Genomic DNA, 17810 nt, shown 5'->3' with positions numbered 1-17810 from the left:
ATATAAAAAATACAGAACTACAAAATGCATGCATGCATGGAAAAGAATAAACAAATTTCAACAAAGAAAAACTGAACAATTAAATATAAAATATAAGAGAAAGAGTAAAGAAATTTGTAAAAGAAGAAATTGATCAATTGAATGTAAAAAATTGCAGACTACAATGACGATGTAATAATCGAGTCTTCAATTCCTCATCCCCTATCCCAAAAAGAAATATACAAGACGGATCCAATTACAGAAGCTTCGAAACCTACTTGGCACACGATTTCTCAGATTTATCATCAGCACGAAATGAATAACCCACGATTGGAGAATTTTCTGGCATAGATATTCAACTCACCTATAGACGCCATAGTGCTTTCCGCTGGCACGGTCACCGCAGATCGAGCAGAGGTGCTTGCTTCCGGAAAGAGGGTGGTTCGGCGGGTAGGGCGCAACTGCTTTGTTCTGGCCACTCGGCGACGTGCTCAGAAGGTTGCTGTGACAACCAGCGTTGAAGGATCTTACATGCAAAGAAGAGAATAACAAAAACTCGGCCTACGAAGCTACTGTCCCGGATCGAGCAAAATACTGTGTCTTTGACTCGCGAATTTTAACAATCATATACTGTTTAACCCTTATGACAATAACCAGAATTGTCGTCTACTTTATCGTCCAATTTTAGTAGTTTTCTGATAACAAAATACTGAACTTGAGGCAAACACGGATAGGAAATGTGCCAAATAACAACGATCTGGCCGGATATTTAAATCTTTTACCTGGAAGATCAAATATTTTAAGTGAGAATTATGCAAAAGGGTACCCAGGTACCCAGTTATTGACGTAAGGGTTAAAAGAAGTCTTCTTAAGACGTTCGCTACCATATGCACATACAGTTACTCTAAAAAATATTCGGATACTAAGTGTACAAGCTTGCTTTGAAATTTTCAAACTTACGAATTTTCAAATTTTCAAATTTCCAATTCTCGAGTTTTCGAATTTCACACTTTTAAGTTTTCTGATTTTCAAACTGAGAAATGTCCACATTTGCAACTTTTCAAACACTCAAATTCTTTTGACCTTTCAAATTTTTAATTTTAATTTTAAATTCGTCAATTTCTAATTTAAAAAATTTTTTTGTAATTTTAATTCTCAGGACACCGTAATTTTAATCCTCTCATTAAAACGTGCGAACTTATGAAAAAATTGGGCATGCATATTAAACTTATTTACTCAGTTTTTCATGCTCTTTTAATTTCCGTGAAGAAATATACTGTGTTCCATTATAAAAAAATCAAGGTGATCTATAAACCTTTGTGTAAACAATGTAGGAAAAATTGCTTCATACACTGCTTCATATAATAAGTAGTTTATGAATAATTTCAAGTCGTCAAGTTAAGTAAATTACCCTGTTCAACAGAAAATTGCAAATGTGATTGCCTATATTGTTAATATTTTAAACAACATTTCTTTCAAGCACCCTGTATTCATTCAAAATCGAAATTGTAACACTTGAAACATCCAATTTTCTTCATTGAAAATAACATTAATTTTAATTCTTTGTAACTGTGGCTAAGTCTGTTGCGATCTGACAAACCTAACGTCACAATTTTCGAATTTTTATTTTTACATATTAAATCGAAGAAATTCAATTTATCTCGCTTTGTCGACTTTAAAATCCCCCTATCCTCAAATTCACGAATAACATTTCAATGGGTTCAAGTTCTTAAACTCTCAAAAATTCTCAAAATCCCATGAAAATTCACTAGACTAACGTAGGGTTGACGTACCCTAATTTGGAACAAATTTAATTTACTACACTTTATTAAGAATTACTACTTTTAATTTTGTACAGTTTGAAATTCCTCTCCCTTGAAAATTGGCTCGACGTTTTATGCGTTACAAGCGGAGAATAAAACGGAGGAAAAGAAGGGGAAGTATTTTGCCCAATATTACCGAGGACGCGACTACGCTCATAGTATACCCTCGATTTACGACGTCTGTCGCCAGAATACTATTTTCTTGACATCTGTCGAACTGATTCGATCATGTATCAGTGCACACACTCTCTTCCATCGACACACTGTTCGTCAACTGTTAAGTTCCAAAAACAGCTTTGCATCTGACGTTGCTACTTACCCCGGACTATTTGGACCGGAAGGGCTGAAGTTTCCGGTGTTGATGAGGCTCGCTGTGTCGGGCTTCATGTCCAGTGGACTCTGTGGGCCCACGGAGGACATGGACATATTGCTGTTGTCCAGACTCAGCCCTGCAACAAACATTTTTTTTATAAAATAAAAACCTAGAATTTTATTCAATTACAAAATTTACATTTCAAAGAAGAAAAATTGTCAGGTTAATTTAATTTCGACTTCTAACAACTTCTCGTTGAATGTTTTGTTTTCCAAGTCACGATAGATGTTGCCTTATTTTAATTGGTCCATAGTGAGTGCACCACTTTATGAAGTATTAAAACGTTAACTGTCCACTAAACCACATATGACTCAGGACAATTTGAACTCGTCCACGTACACACATGCTTTTATGATACAAAAGGAAGTCTATGTTTGAATTATTATGAAAACAATTAAATTAACAATGCTATTTGAATGCAAGGAATATGTCCTAAAAAAAGGCGAGATAATTTGTCATTTGTTTTTGGAAGATTAAGTTTGCATTCATAGTCGTTGGACAGAGAACGTGTTAACTCTTTATTATTTTTTCATTACTAATATATCTATGTTAAACGAAGAAAATTGAATTATGAAATCTAAAATGGAAGAAAAATATTGTGCAGACACACGGTAGAGAGCTGTTGCAATTTCTTACTTCTAATTCTTCAAATTAATTGCTTAGAATTTTCACCCTTAAAAATTCTGACTAATGGTAATAATCGTTCTGAACAGCGAAATGTTTCAATTTCAGGAAACGTTTCTACGTATCTCAAACGATATTGCCTCTCAATGATTCTCTCCGCAAAATTACACTTTTACCCCATTAATATTTACGACGCGTCGTCCTTTTACTTTCAGCCTCGGTCAGTCGCGATTCCACATCGTCGACCGATAGATCGAGGACGACGCGTCTTGATCCGCGATGCAGCCACGTTAATTACGCGAGAGTCGACGATTTACAGTTACAGGAAGAACAAGAATCGAAGATGAACGTAACTATGTGTTCCACACGCGTCATAACGTTTCTCTGATGAACAGCCAGATATCTAAATATAGCATCGCCGTCAGTTACAACGATCGTTAAACTTCTCTGAATGCACTATCGCGGAATTATCAACACGGTCTAAATTACAGGTTGAAACATTGCTTCGCGTCATTTGTGTATCGTGAATTTTTTTCTGCAAAAAGCCCTGTTTCCTTTCGACGTAGGGAGAAAATGGGTAACAGCTCTAACAAGACGAGAAAATGGAGGGCGTCGCGTAATTACAAACGGCGCAGCAACAGCAGCAGTTTTGTGTCTCCGTAGTAAGAAGTAGCAGCAACGTCGAGCAAGAATACAAATTGCTCGATTGCGACGCTTCGTCGTCGTAATTCGCGTTGCTCCGTCATCGCGCTGCTTTTTTAACGCTCTATTTCGAGCTCGATTCGCAGACCTTAGCGTGTACACGGCGTGTCGTAGCTTTTCTGCGGCAGCTCGAGATGACCAGAAGATAAATGACGCTTAAATGGGGTTCCGCCGGGCATCGTCACCCTCCATTGGCAATGAACGAATGGGAGAGGGGTGTAATTGTCGGGAATGACGAAGAAGAGCCTGCAAAAGCGAGTGGGAGTGTGTAGAACCCGGGAGAGCCACGGAGAACCGGGGAGAGACAGGGAGAGCCAAGCGGAGTTAGATAGAATTGAGAGAAATTTGTGTACCAAGAGAAGCTAGGAAGTACCGAAGGAGGTTCAGGAGGGTCGAATAGAGCTATATGCAGGCAAGGAAACACACAGAATCCAAGGAGAAGCAGAGAAAGATCGGGAGATTCGGGGGAAGCTAGAGATAGTTTAGAAAAATCAGAGTAGCAAGAGAAACTAGAAAATACTAGAGAAAACTTCAAAATATTGAACAGAGATGAGAAGAGACAAACAAAATGGAGGAACTTCCAGGAAAGCCAGGTCCTCTTATGTTATTCGCCACTCTCCCTTCCTCTTCCATGCCCCATCATTTTTCCATTTCTCTCGCGCACGAAACGATTCGATACCACAAAAAGATTCATCCACTACTCAACACTCTAATATCTATAACACTACTGCTTCGACGTATCCCTTATTTTTAGCTCGATACTTTACTAGGACGTTTACACGTGGTTATTTCGCTAGCGGTTAGAGTTTTCCCTAACAGATTATCAAATATTATCTACATTGTTCATCTGCCAGATAGAAGCAATTCTAAGAAAGCTTCTGCTACTCGATTCCCTGAAGCTCAGTTTGCTTTTTCTCGCCACTCGGTTGTTTGCTAACCTTGCAACAGGTAATTTCCACGGGAGTTCTTACGTCATGAACCAGCACACGTTACCCTTGACACACTAGCCTCAACGGGGTCAGGTTACCCGAATCTTCTTGAGGATCGAAGCATCATCCTTCTCGTAGGACAGCGTTCAAGTGTGAAAAGCCGCTTGCCGCTTGCAATAGAACTGCGAAACGCGAGAATTTTTGTCTAGAAAAGTTGGACTTGACGTTTGAAACGAAACGAAAAGAGCTTTCGTTTCGAAGTCTGTCGACGACCTTCAGACCCGTTTGCACAATTGCTCGTTGCGTAATTAAAGCAACGACATTTAATAAACGACGTGAATGAGGCGAGCGTAACACTCGAAATAGAAGTCGCGAAGGAGAGTTACGACCTCGAGGTAATTATATTTCCCGCGGAAACACACGCAGACGATCAGTGGCCGAAGTGTCGTTTAACCTTTTAAAGATGCGCCGCCATTGAACGTCGAGTGATTAACCTACTGAACTGAGTTTTCCGCAGAATTCTGTGCTGTCTTTGTTACTCTGATTCATTGAACGCAGTCATGGCACTTGAAATAATACGGTCCGAGTTTGGACTTTTTAAGATTATGTTTCTTTTTGGTGCATAATCTCCACTGTCACTTTCACTCTATTGTAATCATCGTTTTATTATTTTGTTCAATCTTTATAAAATGATTTGTATTGACGAATATTATAATAACAGCTGGTGTAACAAAATATACTGTCTACAGAAAAATATAACAGATACTCGATAATTATAGAAAAAAAAAAAAAAACAGGAAAATATATTTATAGAAATAAAAATTTTGAAATACTATTCAGAACAGTAAGATACATATCTTATAATTGAAATTTAGAAGAAGTTGCACTTCCTGTTCGAACTAAACCAGTGCCAACTTAAAGCGTAAGCTTTACAATAACAATATTAAAAATAACATTGAACAAAATTTTTTCATTATAGTCTAAGAATGTCCCTTTCTATGAAAAAAAAGAAGAATTATTACGATATCTTTACTAGTTTACCAAACAAAAATTGTTAAATACCGCTTATATTTCGGGCAGTGAAATTGGATTCCTAACCGGGTACCCTTTTGCAAAATTCTCACTTAAAATATTTGATCTTCCAGGTAAAAGATTTAAATATCCGGCCAGATCGTTGCTATTTGGCACATTTCCTATCCGTGTTTGCCTCAAGTTTAGAATTTTGTTATCAGAAAACTACTAAAATTGGACGATAAAGTAGACGACAATTCTGGTTATTGACACAAGGATTAACGTGTCAAATTTTCAAAACAACTGCTCGATCACCGAATTCCTCGAAAATCGTGCAAAAGACTTGCATCACTCCCACCGCTAGTTTGAACTCTAGCGGCGCGAATTGTGAACGCGGCTTTAAATCGTATCAAAGAGGGCGGGAGACGAGGACACGAGAGTGGCTGCAAGGCCAAGTCCGGTATATAATACCGGCAGTGTCGGGCACCTTGACCAGACACAAACACAATGGTGCAACGCTCGAAAACGATCGTGCATCACACAAACGTACGCGCGAGAAGAAGAAGTGGTGTTTGACCGATGTTCTCTGTAGTGAGAACGCTAATATCGTGGTCTGACGAAATTTACGTGTTAGGGCGTTGACTCGAGGAGGAGGAGGAGTTGGAACGGATTGTTCTACTGCGAGTAGAATGTGTTTCACTTTTTGCAAATAAAATTCACCCTTTTCTTTGTACTTTGCTCCAACCTCGAATCACAATTTAAAGGAAATTACTCTTCCCGTAAATTGTAAGAATTCCAGGCAAATTGAACGTCGATATAACCGAGGCCTGTGTAGAGAGACATACACATTTAGCAAAAAATAGAATTACTCCGATTTTATTCTACTGCACAAGAGAAAGATGTAATGTTCAATTTACATGCAATGATTAGTATAGCGATATATCTTCAAAGTAAACTACTAAAATTTAGGTCCTTCGTATGCATATTGGTATGTTAGAATTGAAAAATATAGCTTGAAAGCAAAGATGTAATTTTTCAAAGAATTCTTCATTTCTTTCTTTAATTTTTCCATGAGAAGATGTCACTATTAATGAACTAAACAAGATACAGTAAAACTTGATTCATATACCTACTCACGTTGATTACATTTTTATATTTTAGTGAGAGAAGCAAGGATTTAACCTTCAAACCCTTTGCTCAGAAAATTGGATCTCAGTATAGAAGCAAAATTATCGAAGCGTTCTTCCTGGAATAACAGAATGTCTCAACTGTTAAAATGATCAATAGTCAAGTAATAATTTCAAAATCACGATATAACGTGTTAGATTTATCAGTCAGTTAGATATAACAAAAATTAATCTAACGCCTTACTAGGAAGTATATATTACTTTTGTACACGTTCGGAGAAATCCGTTTAGCCTTACCACCTCTGTTTAGTAAAGATCTAAATGTTTATGATACGTGACAAAAGGCCCTTCGGTCCCAAGCGGGGTCGTAGACAATATTAGGGCGTTGCGTAGGAGCATTCTCAGTCTGTATACAGTGCTCTTACCATCAAGTAGAAAAGCGAACCTTCCTTGTGTCTAATAAAAGTTTATAGTTTAAAATGAGGATTATTAATTATTTAACAACCAATAACTCCCATAATCCAATATAACGAAGCTTAAAAATTTCCAAGAAATATCACAAGTTTTGTTCGATAAGTTTGTGGATAAGTTCCTGTGACAGAATTATTATTGAGTGAAATGAGAACTTAGGCTGTGCAATGAATTTGTAATTTGTGACAATGTTGGAACTGCACGATTGCTTAGACTGCAGGCACAAGGAGCGCTAATGTGACTATTAATAACGTGAAACAAGAAAGTGACATTAGCCAGACAACTCTCGTGTCTCCAAAGTTCCTAACTTAATTATAATTACGCTGCAGTTTTCAAGTTAGCAGTGCCAAGCTGCAGTGTTCAAGCAACAATCTCAACAATATTCAATATAAACTACACGTACAAAATATCCTTAAATCAAAACTTCACCAACGCTAAGAAATTTACATTTCAAATTTCATTTATTCCCCGTCTAATCTTTTCTCGAACTAAAAGAACAAGAAAAAAAAACAGTCATCATTCATCGGTTAAAAAAAAAGAAAAAAAAAAAAGATCAGACATTTACAACGAGCCGCATGCATTTTTCATAACGGCCTGCTGGAAAGAAAAGAACATAAATTACCAGGTGGCGCCGTGTTAGGAGGAAGGAAGGGCGTAAATAACAGAACGACCTACGGCAACAATGAGTCAAGTGCGTTGGCTTCTCAATATTTAAGCAATATTCACCTTTAAAGGTGAGCCGAGCGTATCGAACGCTCGAGCAACCTGATTTTCAAGGGCGAATCAGAAGAGAACGTGAAATTGGGAATGGTCATGTCCCTCTCTCGCGTGGCCGTCGAAAGAGTATCGATCGTGTTCTCGTACCACAGCGACAAAACGCTCGGCGAGTCCTCCTCTGATCATCCTGGGGATGCGTTATTGCGTCTCGTTCCGTGAGTTGGTAACGCATATACAGTGACTGTCGCTTAAATTCGTACAACTAGCGGTTCGGCCGGTTTTTTGCAAACACCTCCCCAATCTCCCGATACGAATTAGACAGGAAAATACGATTACACAACATTACAAATAAGGAAGGTCTTAGAAAAGCTTTACAAGAGGCTTACAAATTTGATAAAATCAGTTCCTCGACGACTAGAACGTGTTGAAAATGCATTTGGTTACCCTACGAAATATTAATATAAGTTATTTACGTTACATATTACATATTGTAAAAATGTATCTAATTCTTTCTGTACGATTATCATATGTAATGACAAATTTTATCTAATTTACTAAGTATTACTAAACATTTTGTTATAGTTTTGCTGTATGCCAAATAAAGAAGCATTAAACTATACGCCTGCGTATAGGTTTTAATCGTTTAGTACAATTTTCACGTTTTATTGAAAAAAAAAAAAAAACGGCCGAACCGCTAGGTGTACGATTTTAAGTGACAGTCACTGTATACTGCCAGATGAAAGGGGATGAAAGATGTTGGCAGTTTCGCGGAAATTCTAATACTGCGTGATGGATGAAAATTAGGAAGAAGTTTGCAGGAGTATGTACGAACGACAGGATTTGAAAGGAAGAGTGAAAAGTATACAGAGTGTTCATCGCTCTAACATACAACACGATTTTTCAGCCATTTGCGACGATGCAATGAAAAATATTAGGTCGTCTTCACGATGTGTTTCGTATTTCGAGTTACTTTCGAGAAATGAAACCATTCATTTAGACGTGTACTGTGGCTCGGTTAGAAAAGTTAAGAGAAGCAATAGCAGTGAAACGTCCAGAACTATTAAATCGGAAAAAATTACCTGAATTCTGTTGGGAACGTTGCCTTGTCAGATTGTTTAGTGGGCAAAAAGTTCGACAATGTCGACTCTATAAGAAATAACATTGAAAAATATTTTACTGGAAAACTGAAGAAATTATAGCGACGGCGTAATGGCTCTGCCAAAAAGATGGGAAGAAGTTGTGCATACAACGATAATGAAAATTTCGAAAATAGTTTGTTTTCATAGTGAACCCAAGGTCGCCCTGAGTTTTTCTAAATGGAACCGTATAATTTTTTTTCATTATATTGTAGAGAACGTTGAGACGAATTCAAGAAACACATTACATGGCACTTTTGTTACAATACTTCAGAGAGCTACAAAGTAGCAGTAAAATGCTAATATTCTGGGAAGTCATAAAATAGTAATGTTATATAGAGTCACAAAATGGTCGTAAAATATTGATGTTCCTCAGCGTCACAAATAATAGAGACACATATTCGATACTATTATAAAATATTAATACAGTGAGATAATATTCGTAGAATATTAACTGCTTCGCTACAGCAGATTTTAGTATGTAACACGCGTGGCAGACGATAAAGGTTTTCAGAACCTTTCGTTTTGGCATCTTCAAATTTTTATAAAACTTTTAATTCATAATTCATCGTTTTTAAATTTATTTTAGTAAATTAAGGTGGAAACGCGCAAAAAAGAAAAATTAAGGATTAGAAGGTACAATGTGTCAAAAACGCCTATAGGCGTCAACAGCAGTGAAAGAGTTAACGCAGAGCCATAAAATCCCACTAAAATGGTAACATTCTGCAAAATCACAAAATACTATACAGATTTATAATTTCATCAACCCTTATATTAGTTAATATAACTGGTAACGAAGTATTTCTCCATTTCCCTTTCAATCCATTCTTCTAACCTCAGCTAACAAAATAAACCAACGCACAGTGCACTTTAAAACTAATTATAAACATAAAGAACTTAGAAACATTAAAATAAAGAACAGCCAATTTTCAATCTCCAATAATACTTTCCAAAACGTAATACCGTCGCATATTTTCCTCTCTCTTGATGCCTAAGTACAGCGAACCTAGGAATGCTGAAAAAAAAAATAACCAATTTTCGCACTCCAATTACTTTCCAAACCATGATACTGTCACGTATTTCGCTATCTCTAGATCTCAAATTTCGCTTGATGTAAAAAAATTATGCCACTTCTCTGCAAGCACATCCTTGCAAGAGAAGACGAGGCGGAGAGTATTAATGAAACATCTACGACGCGGCGTAAGGGGATCTTTCGGTGAATTTTTCGCGACTGAAACTCGAGACCGGGGAAAGAATGGACGAAAAGAGGGAGGTAATACCATGGATATAACAGTGGCAGGAGATAAGAGGAGCAAGGGGCTGATGGGACGCGACAAAAGACACCCAGTGGCGTTATTAAAAAGAAACATAATAGACGGTATCGTGTTCCGTAAGTGCTGCCACATTAATAACGAATGTCTCGCGAGAACGTTTTCGCGCTAATAGGAGATACATGTAGGACAGAAGGTACATACACTAGTGTATGTTCATTTATGTATAGTAAGTTCAATTATACTTTAAGAGATTTCAGCATTTTCTTATGACCATAATACTATTATATAATTCATACACTCAGTTTAAGGCAACGCTCGGAATCAACTGTTCTACTGCCGGGAAATATACTCTGTTTTCGCCTTATATAGGAATTCGCGATTCTTTTGTTTATAAATCGGACATTTGTTATACATTGCCACCATTCTCGTGAACGAAGGGGTTGAAACGTGATCAGCGGCTAAAATTTTACATTAATACTTTAAACTGGCAAAAAGAATAGAAATTAGTATTGAAACTCGAAGTGCAATTATTACACTTAGAAAGGAAGGTTATTCTTTGCGGAATATTGCAAGGAAATTGAAAGTGTCATACAAGGGCGTGCTGGGTACAGTAAAACGTTTTGCGGATACTGGTAGTTTGAAAGACAAACCACGGTCAGGAAGACCCAAAATCACGTTGAGAGCTGAAGATGTAAGAATAAATATTATTTGCAAACGAAACAGACGATTAACGGCCTCGGAAATTCGTGTAGGATTTAATGATAGTAGACCGAATCCAATATCTCTGACCACGGTGAAATGGCGGCTCAGAGATGATGGTTTAAATTGCCATATAGCAGTCAGGAAACCATTGCTTTCGTCGAAAAATCATAAAATGCGGTTGGATTGGGATAGCAGTCAGGAAACCATTGCTTTCGTCGAAAAATCGTAAAATGCGGTTGGATTGGGCAAAAATTCACAAAAATTGGACACCTACGGACTGGGGTAAGGTTCTTTGGACTGACAAATCCAAGTTCGAAATATTTGGATCGCACCGAAGGATATTTGTTCGCCGATCTGTACAAGAAAAAATATTGCCAGAGTGTATTGTACCTACTGTTAAACCTGGTGGTAGTTCAGTTATGGTCTGGGGATGTTTCTCAACGGTTGGAGTAGGAGACCTAATCAAAATAGAAAATACAATGAAAAAAGAAGACTACAACCAGATACTCGAGCAGCACGCTCTACCATCAGGTCACCGATTAATACGTAGAAATTTTATTATGCAGCAAGACAACGACCCTAAGCACTCATCTAAATTATGTAAAGGGTTCTTATTGCAAAAAGAAACAGAACGAGTCTTGAGGAATATGACATGGCCAGCACAATCACCGGATTTGAACCCGATAGAATTTTTGTGGGAAGAGCTCGATCGGAATATCCGGTTGCACTGTCCAACATCGAAAGGACACCTTTGGCAACTACTATAAGAAGCATGGAAAAGTTTAAAGTTAGAAATACTCGTAAAACTAATTGCCAGGATGCCCAGGATATGTCAGGCTGTCATTAGAAGTAAGGGCGGCTTTTTGATTAAAAGGCAATTTAAAGAAAAATATCTATTTCTTCGTACAAAAAATAATATAAAATGAAAAATATTCAACTTATAAGTATTTTGACAAATAAAACTTCCTCAATTACTTTGTAGGCGTTCAATTTTTCTTAGAAATATCCTGTTTCTCTTAATTTACGTAGTGATTCCAAACTTTTGGCCGGTAGTGTAAAAGCTTTATTAGACACATTGGTCTATATGTATAATATGTATATGTATAAATGACGTCGAAAAGAGTTCCAGGCCGTTGTGCTTCTATTGTATAATATTGATACGATTTACCTTTTTAATGTGATTCGTAACTTGGGAATCGTAAAAAAGTATTTTATTATGAACTAGTAACATTTGAAATAAGATATTTTTGCGATTTTTTTTTTTTTAAGTAGGGTAAATCGTAGCGTGATGGACCACTTTCTTTTTAAAGGTAGAATTTCGTTTATAATTAATTGAATAAAATGCAGAGGTTTTTGCTTAATTATTTTTTGCAAATTAAATGAACTTACAGCAATAATTTTCAATAACACAAAAATTATAATACTGCTGCAACAATAAGCATATCAAAAAATTATAACACTGGTCCAGCTATTCAAAAAAACGTTAAAAATACAAAAACACGTTAAAAACGCTTCAAATTCGATACTATGCAGTAAAATTTAAGAGAACATATGTCTGTTTTTACATGTCGCAAAGACGAAATTGTAGGGGAAGAAATTTTTACACCTACGTTAAATTAAAAGAACGAAAAGTTACATTTTACAATATGTACTTAAATGCAACGTAATTAGATGAACTCCTGGGAAGTACAACATATAGAACTGAAGTATGGTAATGGTCGTGAAATCTATCGAGTATTTTAAAGAATTATGTAGGTGGTCCATTTACCCTAAAAGTTTTTTTTTTTTAAGAGTTTACAAAAGATATATAAGTGTTCGAATGGACTTTAAACAAACAAAAAGTATATGTCTTATCTTGTGATCAAGACTTATACGAATAAAACACCTAATTCAGTCTTTTATTGTTGCACCCCGTTAAGGGGGTATTCTAGTGTGACGGTTTGAAAAAATTGATTCCTTTTTTGCATATGTTGAAAGTACAACTCTTGAAAAATGTACTCTTAACATTTCACAGTTGCATTCGATAAAATAACGAAGTTATAGCTCGTTTAGTGTGACGCATCAAAGGTCGACGATAGAGAAAATGGAATTTCGCAATAGTAAACCGCGTGGTAATCTGCACATATGTATATATGTATATGTGGAATTTACTTGGACTTGTGACTGAGGTTCGTAAAAGTGTATTTAATGTAACAACAATGATAGTTTATTAACACAAGTAAAGAAATAAAATAGAAACCAAATGTCGACGTTAATCATAAACCTTCCTCTCCTTATTTGGCAGTAATTATATTTAATAATGGATAATTGAAATGTATGTGAATTGCTGTAACAAAACTCGCATCAATCGCGCGGAACAACGCATAAATGACTTCACTAAAAAAGCCAGAACCGATCGGAAAGAAGAAAGAGCAGCTCAACAACATTTGTTTCAAGAAGAGGAACGTCCCCTCTACGATCCTGGACCGTATCCTAAATGAAATTATCCGTAAATTGCAATTAAAACTTTAAACGTTTTTTTCTCGAAACCATGTTTTTTAAAATGGTTGCTACGATATCTCAAAAACTACTGTATCAATCAAACTCAAATTTTGCACATGTCTTTAGCACATATATGGCTATGGTCGGTAGTAAAATTATTCCAAAATATATATTTTTCTAATTTTTGCAGCCTCCGAAAGACAAAAAAAAAGTCGAAAAAATCGAAATTTCGTATTCAAAGTAACGCCATTTCTTTAATTTTCAATATTTTTCTCTTATTTTACTTGCGACCATAGCCAGAGGCATACCAAATAAAAATCAATTTTATTTCTTAAATTCAGATAAGCAGAACGGCTCAAATCATGACAAACACCAACGTACTTTTTTTTTTCATGCCCATGTTTGACGTGTTCCACAGCAGCCATATTTAATTATTTCTCAACAAAAAAATTTGTAATCATTCTGCAAGGACAAGTAAATACATAGGAATAAAGCTCATGTTAATAACTGTTACTGAACTTCTATAACAAATTAGCAAAGAAGGCCTAAAAAAACGGCTGTCACACTAAAATACCCCTTTAACATGAACGGCATTCTGGACACATGTACCTTTCGTCTGTACTTTTGCCTACATAGGGACTTGAGATCATCTTGATGGAAAGAATTATTGTATAATATATCCTAATACTCTCAAAAAAGCCCTTGCAAAAAGGAGAAATTTATTGAAGTATAATGCATTAGAAGAATGATCTCGTCTTCTTAAATTGAGTTAACAGTCAAGTGGTATTTGATTTAATATTTTGATACATTTTTAGTAGTAAAAACTCACTGAAAAAGATGTTCTGTTTATGTGTCGATTTATCATTGAATATCTGCATATGCAATGCTAATAACAAAGTAACATTTCTTCATTTTAAAATGACATACCGTCTACAACTGAAGGGTTCTAAATCACAAGGTTTCAAGTACTAAAAAGTACGAAGATGGTGTACATGTACTAATGAAATGTAGAAACGAGTATTTTGAACATTCATTAGTACAAAATATCAGGTCTACCGGAAAGTTCTGTCCGTTTTTCAATTAAAAGAAAATAATACATTTTCCATACATTTATTAATATTTACCGAACAATATAATTTCCATCGTTACTAATAACCACTTCCCAGCGTGATGGTAATCTGTGGATTCCATTTCTGTGGAATGACTCATCTTTGGATCTTGAGATGACATTGTCGGACAGAACTTTTCGGTAGACCTAATAGTTTTCCGCACAATAATAATTTTTCTATTTCCTTTCCTCTTTATGGAGTGTTAGGATTGTTCTAATACCAATAAAAATTATGTACAATGGCACTTACAACGTTGTGCTATGAAAAGTTTCAATTGTAGAATCTGCAAAAAAGAACTGAAAAAGGCGGTTGTGTTTGTCACTCTTCGAAGGGGAAAGTAATCTTCATAAGTGAAGAAGATAAAGTCTGACTACTGAAGTATAAAAAGATGAAGATAAAACACGTATTATGGAAAAGCTCCGAATGAAGAACTTCAAGTTTGAGAGCTTGTCTCTTTATAAAATTACAGCATTAAGTTTCTAAATAATGTGCTAATGAATCACCGATGAAAACTGCAACACTACAAATACTAGGTCATCCCATAAATAATGTCGTTTTAGAAGCCCAGTTTCAATGCAAAAGTAACAGTATTTATACTTACTGTTAATTGACGATATATTAATCATTGTTTGCGAGGATCATTTACCATTTTTCAAGTAACTTCCTAATCCTCTTTTCAAAAAAATTCTTATCTGTTGTATTAAAAAACTGATCAAATATTAACTTTAAGTAGTAACTTCATAAGTAAATCCTACCATTTAAAAAGTTTTCTAGCGAACGAAATACATGACGATACAATGGTCAGGAGAATATGGTAGATATGGTATTAACCCTTTGCACTCTGAATTCTTTTTTCATTTTCTTTCCAATAACTCCACATTATTTTAAGTGCTTTATTTAAAAAGCACCTCAAAGGACAATTAGGTGATAGGAAGCAATGTAAACAATTGCTTCGTTACATATATATGACACTTTTCTGTAACAATTGCACTTTTTTTTTTTACAAAAAAGGGTCATATACGTAATGTTGCTTATCTAAGTATAAAAAAAAGTATTGCGAAATATAATACATATTTAAACTGGCAATTTAAAAATGTCGAGTGCGACTCGACATAGGAGTGCAAAGGGTTAATTTCCAGTTCAATTGTTTAATTTCTTCTATTCTTGTTTTTCAAATCTAATCGTTCAGCAACATGGTGTGGACCAATAAATAAGTACTTTCATGCTCAACACCTTCAAACACGCTACACAAATTTACCAAATGTACTTCTACAGATTGTAAAGTAAACCTAGGGAAAATAAATTAAAAAAAAAAAAATTTTCTTTTTGATGCGTATGAACATCGAACCAAGATAAGAAGCGACGTTACTCATGATCTAATATTTGGCTTAAAATAATCATCCCAGTCACAGTAACAAAACAGAGAATAAAAGTTAAATCCATAAAAAAGCACATTGTCTGTCGAATTGCATCTGTGAGACAGTAAAAGCGAAATAATTTATTTCCCGTAGAATCTGGTTTTGTGGAATCGAATCCTGTTACACGTACCACGGAACAATAATTATTAGCGTTTTAAACGCGATGCGATATTGCGAAACTATCCTCGGACCATGGAGGAAGATGAATATTTATGTTCCAAGAAGCGTTGGAAGCCTTGAAAACAGCAATAAACCGTTTCACTGCACCGTTTCGTTGCATTCCACGTTCCAGCGGGATGGAAAACGCGAAGAAAAGCCAGCAACAGTGAACTATAACGTAGTATAGTAACCCACAAATACGATTGTTTTACTATCTCTCTCGCAGTTTCGACTTCGAGAAAACAGTCTGTGTTGCATCTTGACTTTCGCGAAACGATCAGTTTTATCGCGTTACGCTTTATTTCGATCCCTTTACTTTCTCACACTTCGATCGCTACGTCCACCAAAATTAGAGTACAATTAAAAAAAAAGAAAGAAAAGAAAATGATGCACAATACTCCGTAAAAAAAAGGTTTCCTCCAATTTTTTTCAACGTATAACTGAAGTTTAGTTTTCTATTTTGATTAGCGATAGAGAATAGGCGGTAAACTCTCTTCTAAAAATTTTTATAAAATACAGCAGACCCCTAAGTATACAAAATGTAAAATAAATAGTTAAGATGTAACAGTAAAATATTTTTTCTTTCATTTTGAAACAGACAAATGTTAAAATTAAAAATATTTCGTTACTACGTACTTTACTTGAAGTGAAGGAAGCTGTTACACTTTTATTCACATTTATTTTGCAATTTTAGTTTTTCAAGTAGTTTCGCCAAAAGGGCGATGGTCCTATAGTTCGTTATTGTTGCGATAAACCTTGCCTGTTAACACTGTTGCTTTCTTACAGTATGTACACAATAAAACAATTACCATATAATATAATATACCATCAATTACGAGAACTTTGCTACACTATGAAAATGTAAACTTATGTGTCATGTTATACGAACATCGTCACAATTTTTGCGTCGTGTTATACAAATCTGAGTTATACGAGGGTTTACCGCATTAACCCTTTGGACTCCTTTGTTGAATGTGACTCGAATGTTGTTCGGGTCGCGTAATATTCGATGCTTAATTGTCGAACCGGTACGCGAGTTTAATCACACTTTAATTTATTCAGTGTGAAATGCTAAGAACTAGTTTTATTTGAGTGATCAGTGATCAGAGTGATACTTGAGGTGATGTCGCCACGAGGCTATCAAAATATTAATTTTCGTAAGACCAACTGCTAAGACTTCCAAAAAAGGACGCGCTTCTGCCTCGTTTCCTTAGTTTTATCCGCTCGGCCAGTTGCTGATTGGTGGCTGATTTCTTCTGGCGGTTGTAGGTGCTGACTCCTCATTGGAGGAGGTTGTTTAGGTGGGACGCAGCTCTTTCTAAGGGAAGGGGATTGTTGCTAAACATTAGGAAACCCCCATTTTTGGGTTTTTCCCAGTGACCTCTCCACTGGGGGTACGGTACGTGCGAGAGGACCGGTACCTCAGTCTGGCGGCCAAGTGTAATTGAACAAGTTTTTGACGATAATCCGCCAAACCGAGGGTTCGTCGCGATTTCTTGCGAGGCAACAATATTTTACAATATTTTTTTTACCTGGATGAGCAATAGGTACACATATGTATATATGACCCTTAATGCTATTTTCAATATAATTAGTAAAAAAATTGTTTAAATAGGTTCCTGTCAACCAAATGTCTTTTGAAGTTCGTTTCAGATAAAATTCTTAAAATAATAGGGAGTTATTGAAAACAAAATTTTTAAAAAAATTTCGAGTTCAAAGGGTTAACACTTATACGGAAATTGGGCCAATTTGGCCCAAAATACATATTAATAATC

General features: G+C 35.8%; 1 protein-coding gene across 1 annotated transcript in view; it reads right to left on the bottom strand.

The window, feature by feature from the left end:
- The window catches only part of LOC108573811 (retinoic acid receptor RXR-alpha-B), a 93564-nt gene that overhangs the window by 22398 nt on the left and 53356 nt on the right, over window positions 1-17810 (bottom strand). Inside the window, exons 2-3 of the mRNA XM_017936288.1 lie at window positions 2122-2251; window positions 344-505 (exon numbers count right to left, since the gene is read on the bottom strand). Coding sequence (XP_017791777.1) covers window positions 344-505; window positions 2122-2251 — 292 coding nt within the window. The remainder of the gene's footprint in view (window positions 1-343; window positions 506-2121; window positions 2252-17810) is intronic.

Source organism: Habropoda laboriosa, unplaced genomic scaffold, assembly GCF_001263275.1.
Source record: "Habropoda laboriosa isolate 0110345459 unplaced genomic scaffold, ASM126327v1 scaffold155, whole genome shotgun sequence".
In the NCBI taxonomy this organism is placed as follows: Eukaryota; Metazoa; Arthropoda; class Insecta; order Hymenoptera; family Apidae; genus Habropoda; species Habropoda laboriosa.
The sequence above is the reverse complement of the archived record's forward strand: the minus strand, read 5'-3'. Positions and strand labels throughout refer to the sequence as shown.